The 12,483-nt window shown below is 46.5% G+C and overlaps 1 protein-coding gene across 1 annotated transcript in view; it reads left to right on the top strand.

Annotated features, from left to right (window-relative positions):
* Positions 1-12,483, top strand: part of LOC102938835 — a 34,374-nt gene that overhangs the window by 10,983 nt on the left and 10,908 nt on the right. The window contains exons 12-26 of the mRNA XM_043524029.1: positions 274-464; positions 755-837; positions 1,165-1,301; positions 2,154-2,278; positions 2,897-3,050; positions 3,486-3,704; positions 3,968-4,138; positions 5,526-5,672; positions 6,362-6,411; positions 6,999-7,119; positions 8,573-8,658; positions 9,693-9,819; positions 10,221-10,411; positions 10,535-10,625; positions 11,148-11,289. Coding sequence (XP_043379964.1) covers positions 274-464; positions 755-837; positions 1,165-1,301; positions 2,154-2,278; positions 2,897-3,050; positions 3,486-3,704; positions 3,968-4,138; positions 5,526-5,672; positions 6,362-6,411; positions 6,999-7,119; positions 8,573-8,658; positions 9,693-9,819; positions 10,221-10,411; positions 10,535-10,625; positions 11,148-11,289 — 2,035 coding nt within the window. The remainder of the gene's footprint in view (positions 1-273; positions 465-754; positions 838-1,164; positions 1,302-2,153; positions 2,279-2,896; positions 3,051-3,485; positions 3,705-3,967; positions 4,139-5,525; positions 5,673-6,361; positions 6,412-6,998; positions 7,120-8,572; positions 8,659-9,692; positions 9,820-10,220; positions 10,412-10,534; positions 10,626-11,147; positions 11,290-12,483) is intronic.

Here is a 12,483-nt window from a genome sequence, read left to right as displayed (position 1 = left end):
GACCCTAGAAGTTAGAAACGGGAAAGACCTATTAGTTCATCCCTCCTCATGGGGATGAGCCTCCAGAAAGGGGCTGATGCTGATACTAAATGTTCATCAATACGACCCTTGATCTTAACGAAACAGGCTAAACAAGGCCTGCTTTAAACTCTTCTGTGACTTGCTTTGTGGGTTCGGGTGGAAGGTGGAGCTTCACTGTTTCTTCAGCAGAAATCTCGGGAATTAGTGTACAACAGCTGTAGAAGCTGCCATTTTCTTTTGCCTTCCCTCTAGGACACCCTCCCGAATGACACCGGGATGGCCATTCTGGCCGGCGTGTGGCCTGCTGTGTTGAGGAGTGACAACGAGACAGTGGTGGACATGTGGCTCGGCGCACGTCTGTCGCGATATTTCAGTTTTACCCAAGGCAACATACTGAACTTCAGCAGTACCCAGAACGCCAGCTGCACAGCGTTCCGCAAGACGTAAGCAGCCTCAGCGGAGCACGGAGGGCCTCTTTGCTTCACAAGTATTTCTGATCCTTATTTGAACAAATTTCTTGACCTTTATGTGTCTGTAACACAAAATACTCAGAGTCGCAGAACATTTCTTAACATTTCCTTGTCCCGGCTTTGTTTCCAGTACCAGCTTCCCTGTCTAGATGAGGAAGCCATCCTGTTGCTTAGCTGCGTACCTGTTCCTTTCCCCATTTCTAGGATGTGTTTGCTTTTGGGTCTAATCTTAAGTACATCTTTGTTTCTGCTTCTCCATGCAGTGTGGGCAAACTGAGCAATAACATTACAGCTTTCAAGGTCAGCCAGCAAGAGATCTATAACTTCACCAAAGCCTATCTCACTGGTAAGTCTCAATGCCTGCCCTAGGAGCAGAGGGTCTGCTAGAAAATAGCCTGTATTCTCTTCTGACATGATAGTGCCCAATAGCACGAGAAATAAATTGAGCTGTTAATGTTTGAACCCCAACCTGGATCTGGTGTAGGCTGAAATTCAGAGGTCAGGCTGGGTTTGAGTTTGGATTCTGCAGTGTGCTGAAATTGCAGTAAGTATTTGCAAGAAATTTTAACTTCCAACCGTAGAAATCTCATGACAGCACAGGTATCTACAGATACAGAGCTTTACCTCTAGCTACGTTACCTGGTTTATGATTTAACTGTCATTTATTATGCAGCAACGAGTGCTAGGCCTAGATGTTACGATGCCGGTGACCCCCGCACAGCAAACTGGTTTGCTGCTTACCTTGGGCGTTCCATCCGCTACAGCAGTGCGGACGATGTAAGATCATTCATCAACAACAATGCAACAGTTGTAAGTATGCTCGCTGTGGGCTTCGGTGTGATACTGGCCTACGATGCAAGCCAACACGGAAATAACCACAGCGTGAGATTCTAGGCTTGGATCCGGCTCCCACTGAAGTTAGGGGCAAAACTCCCATTGAATTCAATGGTTGTGGGAGCGCGTCCATTAAGAAGAGGAGCACAGACTCATGAGCTCCCCCTGGCGGCATGGTCAAGGCAGCTACCAGGCCCCAAAACAGCTCTGCCAACCCCAGCTGGATCTCTGACAACAGCAGAACCTGTTAGCCAGGGGAGAATGCACAACTCCTGTAGAGTTGAGTTTATGAGAGTTGATATCCTTCAAAGGGGTATGGTCTCCGCTTACATAGTTAAGGTGCAGTCCAGGAGCCAGGTTCTTCTGGGATGCCACTTCCCTTGTGGGGGAGGGGAGGGGTTCTTTGAAATGGGACAAGGACAGGTACACTCACGGAGCCTTAGCAGGTATGGAAAATAAACTCAATAAAATAAACTACCCAGACTTACTCCCCATGTGCTCGCTTGGGCCCCCTTTTCAGGTTCCTGCAGGGAAAAGAAAGATCTTTGCTGCCAGCAATGCACACGCTTTACCTCTCCCTCTCCAAGCAGACAGCCAACCCAACTTCCTGTGAAGTATTCCGGGTAGCACACCCCAACAGGTGTCTCCTGTGCTAAGAAGTACTGTGTTTAGACCTACCACTAACGGGCATTAAAAAAATTATTGGCTTAATCTCAGAGTTGCTGAGTGCTGTCAGTTTCTGTTGAAGTTTACAGAAGCCGCAAATGCTCAGCAACTCTGAAAATCCCCCTGAGCGTGGACTGACACTACGTATTCGCCCTTTCCTAGCTCCAGGATCTAGCCATAAACCCAGACAATCTGAGACTCCTCAACCACACAAGAATCCATAAGGATGTAGCAGAGCTGTATGCCACAGCGCTGTTTGCCAAGAATTCAAACTTCAGTCTTGTCAAGTGAGTAAGAAATATTTATTAGCGCTAAAAACAAAGAAAATTTGCAGGAAAGGAAATAAGATGGTCAGTTTGCTTCCATGTACTGTGCAAACATTTATAGAAGAGCATCTATTGTTCATTTAAATTTACATACACGCTCATAATATTTATGAGAGCTGGGTGAAAAATGGTTTCATGAAAAAAACCCCACCACACAAATCTTTTGTTTTCTTGAATTTTTTGTGAGCATTTTTTAATGTTTCTGATTTTTTAAAACAATTTGTTTTCACTTTTCAGTTTTTTGTCCCCCCACCCCCTTTTTCTCTCTGGAAAGTGGGGGGCGGGGGCATGGAGAAAGAGAAAAAACAAAAAAATGAACTAAGAAAAATGAAACCTTAAAACTGAAAAAAATTCAAATTGGGGTTTTTTGGTTGAAAAATTAGAAAATTTTGGAAAAAAAACAGAAAGATTCTGTATGAACATTTCCATTTTTTAAAAAAAGACCATTTTTATATGAAAAAAAGTTTCAAATGAGAAATATTGACCAGCTGTCTAAATAATAGCCAATGGCAGACACTCTCTCTGTCTCACCCACCCACCTACCCTACTAACATGGTTTTCATTTCACTTTGCTCAAAGCCTTCCAGACCAGCTCCTCTGCTTTGCCAGACGTTCTACTGCAATACACCTGCTCAGCCCCAGTGCTTCGCTGAGCATCATTGCCAGGATAAACCTCCATTGTGGCCCTTCAAACACATCGGAACTCAAAGACCCCTTTACCACTGACCACCAGGTAAGTATCCAGAGGTCTGTGTGATGTTTCTTAGCTATTCAGAACCCAGAGGGCCATCCCATCAGAGTGTAACTCTAGAGGGAGGTCAGGTGCTGGACTCTGGGGAAGTGTTGAATTGGAGTTTGCAGCTCAAACCTCTCTCTGTAAAGGCCGAATCCCAACACTTTAAAATTTCAGGAAAGTTTGGCTTCTGAACCAGTCATCTGTGTGGTTTGGTTTGACCCTTAATTTAGATATAAAGTTTAGATCCAGATCCAGAGTCTGAATGTAGGCGGATGATCTGGAGATTGGCTTCTAGGCCATAGTAATAAAAAACCCAACATTCCTGAGCAGAATTTTGTCTCAGTTGAATGTTCCGCAGAATTTTCTAGGTGGACTTAGTTATTAGCAATTTGTTTATTATTATTTACAATTTTCATCTCCCTTTTCTTCCAGCTTGCAACTATGCTCGTTGCACAGATCACTCCTTTTGATGCAAGGACCCTGGCTGCTTTGGGGCAGCAAGCAGTGGGGCTGACCTCTGGGCAGATCTTAGAACTGAGGGCACAGGATATAGCAGATCCACTGGCCTTGCAGTCGCTTGGACAAGTCAACGGCTGGGATAGGGGACAATCTCAAGGGCTGATGAATAAATTAATCAGCAGTAATTTCACGGTAGGAATTTGTCTTCTTGCTAAGTGGGTCTGAACAGAGCATCTGGTGGTGATGTTGTTTTGACCATCTTGTATCTCGTGCAGATATATTTTGATTGCACATTCATCATTAGTGGAGCTGGCGCACTCCCCGTTGACTTGGCTTTTAGCTGAAAAGTCCATTTCTAGGGGGTTGAGCAGAGGGTTTGGGATGGGGAAGTCTCCACTAAACGCTGCACCTTAGAGTTCTAATCAGGTCTGCTCTGTGTTTTCTTCTCATCGCAGTTTGATACGGCAGAGGCATTTTGGAGACTCGGAACATTGGTGCCAGGCCTCCCCAGTTACATCTTCGGTAACATCACAGCAGACACTGCGATGAAGATGGCTAAGAATGCCAATTTCCATAGAGCCATCAAGAAGGCTCCTAGCTATTTAAAGAGAGCTTTTGTGGACAAGGTAAGCAAAACTGCTAGGTGAGAACCTGCCTTTTTTTTTTATTACTGAGTACCTGGTCCCTCTGACAGTTGAAGATGGATTAAACCGTCTCCATGACATTCTTGTAAGAGAAACATGGTCTAGATGAAATTACTATAAGATGGGTGCACAACTGTACTCAAAGAGTAGTTATCAATGATTCACTGTCAAAAAGGGAGGACGTATCTAGCGGCGTCTTACAGGGTTCCGTCCTGGGTCTGGTACTATTCAATATTTTCATTAATGACTTGGATAATGGAATGAAGTATATGCGGAGTGGAGAGTAGGCTTATAACATTTGTGGATGACACCAAGCTGGGAGGGGTTGCAAGCACTGTGGCTGACAGGATTAGAATTAAAAATGACCTTGACAAATTGGAGAATTGGTTGAAATTCAACAAGTTGAACTGCAATAAAGTCAAGTGCAAAGGAGCATGCTTAGGAAGGAAAAATCAAAAGCACAGCTATAAAATGGGGACTAACTGGCTAGATGGCAGAGCTGCTGAAAAGGTTCTGGGGGTTATACTGTAGTACAAATTGAATATGAGTCAACATTGTGATGCAGTTGTGAGAAAGACTAATATCATTCTGGGGTGTATTAACAGGAGGAAATTTCCCACTCTACTCAGTGCTGGTGAAGCCTCAGCTGGAGTACTGTGTCCAGTTCTGGGGGCCACACTTTAGGAAAGATGTGGACAAATTGGAGAGAGTCCAGAGGAGAGTGACAGAAAGGATAAAAGGTTTAGAAAACCTGACCTGTGAGGAAAGATTTAAAAAACTGGGCATGTTTAATCCTGAGAGAAGACGACTGAGGGGGAACCTGATAACAGTCTTCAACTGTGTTAAGGGCTGTAATCAATTGTTCTCCATGTCCATTGGAGGTAGGACAAGAAGGAATAGGCTTAATTTGTATGAAGGGTGATTTAGGTTAGAGCTTAGGAAAAACTTTCTAAGTATAAGAGTAGCTAAACTCTGGAATAGGCTTCCAAGAGACATTGTGGAATCCCCATCACTGGAGGTTTTTAAGAAAAGGTTAGACAAACACCTGTCGGGTATGGTGGAGGGATTTACTTGGTCGTGCCTTAGTGCAAGGGTCTGGACTAGATGACTTCTCATGGTCCCTTTGAGTCCTACATTTCTGTGGAAAGCAAAATGTAGTCTAGATTAGCCAGAAACCCAGATCTGCAAACCAAGCCATTGAATTTTCTGGGGATGGAGTTGCAAAATGTGGAGATCCCATCAGAAAATTTGGGCATATGGTTATTATTGACCTGATTCTTTCATCCCAATGCATTAAAAGCATTTATGGGGCAAGTCAAGCAGGAAGTCAAAGCCATGTATTTTGATAAGTTGATGGTATCCCTTGCAGATCATCTCCAATTCCTCATCGCTGAATGACATTTTAAATAACGTGCCAGATGATTTAGTGGACCAGGTTCCAGTCCCATTGCTGGTGCTTCGAGACAAGCTCCTAGATCTTCGCAAAATCAACGAGAAACAATGGTCACCAGAGCAGGTGACGTTAAGGGCTTGTCTCATTCTCTTCATTTCCAGAAGGGTGTTTAAGGTGATAATGGCTGATGCTGGAGTTGGTTATATGTTAAATCAATGGAGGGTTGACCTGAGTGAGGGCTGGGCTCTGCATTCAGAGAGGAGTCTATTAGGTTTAAGGCTGCATTTAACTACATGTGGGAGGTGAAGGCCCCAGTGACATTTTGTGAGAGGTGCTGTGTAAACATGTATTATTATTTTATCTACATGCTCCACTTTTAACTACCACGGTTTCTCAGACATAGAATCATAGAATACCAGGGTTGGAAGGGACCTCAGAAGGTCATCTAGTCCAACCCCCTGCTCAAAGCAGGACCAGTCCCCAATTTTTGCCCCAGATCCCTAAGTGGCCCCCTCAAGGATTGAACTCACAACCCTGGGTTTAACAGGCCAATGCTCAAACAATATTACAGAGAGGACTCCTGAGCTATCCCCCCCTTCCATCTCTGCGACCTGCACAAATCTGAGTGGTGTGGACATTAAGGGAGTTGTTTGCCACTTATAAAAAGGATTATGGAGGGGTCAAAGCCCTCAGCAAGACATCTAATCACACAGTAATGTTAGCTTTCTTCTTTTCTCTGTGGGACTGGTTGCGCATGGCTCTTGGCTTGTGTCCCCCATCCGTATCTGAGTGTGTATTGTTCTCCCTCACAGGCAGCTGTGTTTCTTGTGGATGTATTGAATGCTACCGATAATTACGCTGAGTGAGTACTATGTTTTCAGAACTTCAAGCTTTGTGGGTAGGTAAAATAATCTCAGTAGCATGGCTTATATGGAGCTGTATTGTATGTGCTTCTGACGCTGCTAAGGATCAGCATGACAGGCTGCTTGGATGTGGGCCAGATTTCAAAGGTACGTACGCACCTAAATGCCTTTGGTCCTGGATGCCTAGGTGGAGTTTAACTACCTCTGTGTATTGTTTTATTGTAGAACAAAAACAGAAGTGTAAAGAATGCCCTACCCCTTTAAATCCAAACAGAAATACAAGGGCTTCCCTTAGCCAAAATCCAGCTATAGGCTCGGTTTGCCTCACCCAAGGTTAAAGGAAAGGTCTAAAGGATGGCTTTTTTCAGGACCGAAGGCAGCGCTCAGCCTAGGATACGTTTTGTATAATTCCCCTCCAATCGTGACAGCTTCTGGTCACTGTCTCTTGCATATAGACAAACCCACAGTCACTGATCATAGAGGCTGCCTAGAATTTCCACTGGTTTGTGATCAAGCTTCCTCTTTGAGTAAAATCTCATTTCAAATGTCCTGTGCCCATGAAGAACTCACCCTGCTCTGAATTTAGCCTTTCAGCAGCCGTGCTGCGAGGTTTCCAGTGCGGCCCAGCCAGCAGACTGTCGCCTGACAAGATCTCGTCGCTGGTGGAACAAGTGAGAAACAAAAATGCCGCACTGAGCGCTCACCAGGTAGGAGGTGCCTCGTGATCGCGCTGGCTGGGGTAGAAAGCCCGGAGAGCGTGTTAGTAACATGTGTGTAACATGTTGCTGTCTGTTAGATCCGCAGCACATTCCAGGGAATCACTACACAGAAAATTACAGGGTATATTTTTTAGTGCGGGTAGAAATGCACAAAGCCCCCACCATACACCGCATTGTCCTGCAATGGGGGTGCCCCAGGTGGTGGGCCTGGATTTCAACCTGACTCTGGTTGAAATGAATCCTGTCACAGGGTTTTCCCAAGCCCAGCATCCAAAACCTTCCTCTGCCTCAGTTTCCCTACTCTCATGTTAGCCAGCAGGCCAGTGCATCAGCGAAGCTCCCAGCAGTGTCACTGTTTCGTTCTCTTTTCTGAGGGTCGCATTTATTGTTCAAACACAGCTCACCATCAGTCAGGACAGGTCAGCCAGGTCCTGCCACCTCTGAACTCCCACTACTGCTCCCAACACAGCACCTATCCCCAGCCAGGATCCATCTAACTGGTATGATAAGCCCCTTTCCAGCCCCGTCCCTGATCCAGAGTCTCCTGTGGAAACCTCCCTGTGCTCTGCACCTCACTCTCCCTTAAGTGACCTGCTCCTTGGCCTTTTATCTCAGCAGCTGGGAGGCAACCGATCAGTCACAATTGGGGGCTAAGCCCAGTTCCCTTAAAGAGACATCCCACCCTAAGACAGACCACGTAGGAGTTCAGCCATAAAAGGGTGTCATGTGCTCACATGCTCCTTTTACTTGCCTGCCAAGCTTCATCGGCACTGCAGAAATACAGAGTAATTCCTAAGCTTACGGTCATAGATTTGCTAGCGGTCTGTTTCCTAACAAGTCCCCCTCGGGCATGTTTCTGTGGAATGAGTAGCAATGCAGATGGGTTACCCCGGAAAGCACAGTGGCCCTGACCCGGAGGGGTACTGCACACCTCACAAAGGCAGCTGGCTGAAATGGGACTTATCTCGCACCTCCCACCATCAGAGATTTAAAAAATAATCTTCCTGATTCTCCCATGCCCTGCCCCCGGGCGAAGTCATTTACACCAGTTCCAAGTGGGCATTACCAGAACGGTAGCATTGTACGCCCAGCTGGCACCGGCGGAAATCGGCATCAGCTGATAGCTTCAGTGTGATTCCCTTCACTCCAGGCCGAGTTCAGCTGGGTTTGACCCACAGACACAGAGGACCAAAACAACGTGGGGAAGAAAAGCAATGGCGAAAGCCAAACCGGACTGATGAATGTGTGTCTGTGGAGCAGCAGGAGGGATGAATCCTTTCACTTAAAAACAAGAACTCCCCAGTATTCCCACTTGAGTAAACAGGGTTATTTTTCATTTTTCTCTGACTCTATGGCTCAAGATAAGTTCTCGTTAATGTAGTGAAATGTTTTATGAGAAGCAGGTAATATTGACAGTAGTCTGCCTGTTTCTTTCCATCAGTTATCCTGCATCGCCAAAATACTAGCTGCAAAGAACCTGACAGCAAACTTCACCAGCTACCCACCAGATGTGCTACTCTTCTTTGAGTGAGTATCTAGAGTGGCGTAAGGGCTCGTTTCTCATGTGAGAAAACAACGTTAGTCCTGAGTCAGTAACATTCGGTCATGAGAGTAGCCCTGATCCAAGTCCAATTATGTCCTTGTGTGTCTAAGGATTACTCATGTGAGGGAAGGTTTGCAGAATTGGACCCTCAGATCCAATCCTGTAGCCCTTACTCATTAAAAATCCCCATTAGCGGGGCTTGAATTCAGCTGGAGCCATCTGGAGAAGAGCTCTAGTAAATGTTTTTAAAGCTGTGGGAGCCCCGGCATGTCCCCTGAGGCTGAAGCCCCAAGCCCCAGGAAATACTTGGCGAGAATTTAAGCCCTGCCCATTGGTTTCAGTGGGAGCTTTTTCTGAATAAAGATGGAGCAAGATGGAGAACTTCCGACCCAAGTCAGCAAAGTATTTAAGCATGTGCTTAACTTTAAGCACAATGTCCCATTGAAGTCACTAGAAGTACTCCCATGTTTAAAGTTAAGCACATGCTTAAATGCTTTCGTGAACTGAGGCCTTAATCCTCAAAGTCCAGGAGTACTGTTGGGTCTCTGTTTTAATGTAGAGCTTTGAGGGTCGCTGACCACAAGTGGCAGGTAACAAATGCTAGTTCTGGCTATCAGTTAGAAAGCCAAGTGGGCATTTGGCACTGCCTCTGTGGCAATGTGGGGCCATTGGCAATGAGAGCATGTCTAGCAGCTGTGAGAGCATAGGATGTGGGGACACGACCCCTGGATGCACTACATACCCTCTCCATGGGGAGAGCAGAGCATGGAGCAGAAGCTGATGGGCCCGATTCCTCTCTAAGTCACACCAGAGGATCCCCAGGGTTTAGGTCCTGGCCCATCCCGCTTAGAGCAGCATTAGCTCATTTCTCAGGAAAGCCAATGGTGTTACTGTCCCGACGTGCCAGGGACCTCCTTGGGGACAAGTTGCTGAAGAAGGCACACATGCTGCAAACCACATTTGTCATTTCTGAGATCTGTTCCCCCCCCGCAGTTTTGGCAATTTCCTTTCCTTACAGTTTCACCCAAGTGCAGAATCACACCTGCAAAGAGTTTTACAGTCTGGCTTCCCAAGGGAATCCAAACCTGCTGCCAAATGGATCGGCCCAAAGGAAACAACTCCAGAATAATGCATTGGTGTGCCTGGTAAGTTACAATCTACCCTTCACGTGCACCTTCTCGGTGCACTAATGATCAGTTCAGTGCTTTAGCGGAAGTATCTACATGCACGGCATTAGAGTAAATTACGTCCTGTTAGTTTCCTTGCCTTGCAAATATTAGTTGCAAATATTTGGGGCCAGATCCTGCCACTTTAATGTTGAGTTATAACCTACTCACCAAGTAATTGAGTACGTTACTACCTGTTGTAAGAGAGAGTGGTCAGATGCGGCCTTTTGCTTGTAAGCCAGGTGAATACTGAAGGAAAACAAGTTTGAATAGTTCACTCAGAAATACTGCAAAATGTATTGATCTCACTCCCCCGGCTCTGGGGAGTTGCCTGGTTTATAAGAGAATTCTGACACCGGCTGTGTTGCCCTTTCCCCCAGGGCGGGGTGAATAACACTCTCAGCAAGGAGCAGCTTAGCAGCCTCGGTGCGTTGGTGTGTGACATGGATCCAGCAGCCATCACAGACTCCGACCCTCAGATCCTGGAAAATCTGAAGCTCTGTCCAGATCTAGCAGGGCCCCAGAAAGCTGCTCTCAACACTCTCCTCAGCCGTGGGGAAAGCCAGGACGGGTAGGCGCTTTCCCTTGGGCTGTTCTGGAAAGAACGAGTTCATCCCTGAAATGGAGGGTTATTTGTGTATGGGTTTGACTATTTGTGACTTATCTCAACTCTGCCTTTTCCTGTGTGGTGCAGGGCTCCTTTATCATGGGATTTAGGGAGTTTGCAGAGTCTTGGATCGCTCACTTTGTATCTGAACCGGACAATTTGGAGGTCAGTCAAGGAGGTAGGTTACCCACCTATGCAGCTTATTAGGGAGATAGATGTGCTGAGTTCACCCTTTGGGAAGCAGGGGATTGCTTCTGAGATGCACTGGGTTGCCTGAGAATGTATATTATTGTATATTATAGCTGTGAACTGTGTTCCACACAGTGAAATCCTTATGTGAGCAGCAGATGCTCATGCACTTGGTCTTTCTCTCTTCCTCTTCCTGCTCGCTCCATTCCTCTATCACCAGCCTCTTCTCTCCCTTCACAGATCTTACAATTGTTCTGTCAACTGAGCTTTCTCCTCTACCATCTCTTGCCATCTGCGACTCCATCCTTTCCTCTTTGCCAAACCCTAATCTTTTTTAATTCCTCTCTGCGTGGGTCTGATCCAAAGAAGTCAATGGATAGACTCCCATTGACTTCAGTAGGCAATTGATTATGCTTCTTGTGAGCTAACACCAGCATACCTCTGGGCTTTTGCCTGTTTTGTCCTCAGTTTCATCAGTGACTTAGGGACTCTTTCTCCTCCTTTTCCCCAGGGTGTGAGGAAGGCCTTCTTCAGAAGTGTTGTAGCTGGGTACCAAACCCAAAGTGCATCTCAGAAGGAGAAAACCATGCTCCTCTTAAAATCCATTGGATCCGCATCACCTTCATCTTCCAGATCTAAGCGTGCCACGGAACGTAAGTGGAGGAGCGTTAAAATTAGCAATGGGCCAATCGCGGGTTTGGATCAGTTCGGATAATCACTCAGTGGTCTGGGGGTAGCATTTTCAAAAGCTTCTACATGACCTAGGAGCCCAAGTCCCATTCTCTCTGTTCCCGTAGGGCCAGCAAAACTGGGCTGGAAGTATTGAGGGAAAGCGAGACCAGGATTCCCTCACAAAATTTCCAGGACTTCCTGTATTCAGCAGGGCCAGAAATATCATTAAGAGTAGAATTTTTTATGGCGTTTAGGCAGCTCTGATTCCATCTGGAACCAGGAAGTGCAGCAACAGCAGGAAAATGGCAAGAAAAAGTAAATACTCCCCCGCCCCCTTCACTGAACAAAACAATGGAGGTGGGCCGTGTGGGCTGAAATCTCTCGTCGATCTAGTAGGGCTGTGAAAGAACTCGCGCACCACTGGAGTGTCTCCTTGTAGCCATACACGGCACAGAGGCTCTCTCCCAGCCTGGTGCTCCCGACCGATGATTGCTCCGGGGCTGGGGTGGTCTTTTGTCTCCTAACTCAGCCCTCTGGCCAGGTCACAATTTAGTCCACCCTCTCTTGGCTAATTGGGTCCAACAAATACACAATCCAAACGTCCTCACCAAAAGATCTTCAGCCCCAGAGGATTATTTAGTCTGGGATTAGTGGGATTGTTTAGTCTGCAGAAGAGAAGAATGAGGGGGGATTTGATAGCTGGGATTTGATACCGGCTTTCAACTACCCAAAAGGGGGTTCCAAAGAGGATGGATCTCTACTGTTCTCAGTGGTAGCAGATGACAGAACGAGGAGCAAAGGTCTCAAGTTGCAGTGGGAGAGGTTTAGTTTGGATATTAGGAAAAACTATTTCACTAGGAGGGTGGTGAAGCCCTGGAATGGGTTACCTAGGGAGGTGGTGGAATCTCCTTCCTTTGAAGTTTTTAAGGTCAGGCTTGACAAAGCCCTGGCTGGGATGATTTAGTTGGGGATTGGTCCTGCTCTGAGCAGGGGGCTGGACTAGATGACCTCCTGAGGTCCCTTCCAACCCTGATCTTCTATGATTCTATCTATGCAGTCCTCACAGCCTTCTCTCAGGGCTCCCTGCTGGGCTACCCACCACCTTTTCCCGTGGCTGGCTCTTCCGCTCCTTCCCGCTACACCAGGTTCCAGCCCCAGGGACCCTATAACTAGCA

Source organism: Chelonia mydas, chromosome 10, assembly GCF_015237465.2.
Source record: "Chelonia mydas isolate rCheMyd1 chromosome 10, rCheMyd1.pri.v2, whole genome shotgun sequence".
NCBI lineage: Eukaryota > Metazoa > Chordata > Testudines > Cheloniidae > Chelonia > Chelonia mydas.
Note: the sequence above shows the minus strand (reverse complement) of the source record. Positions and strands in the feature narration are given on the sequence as shown.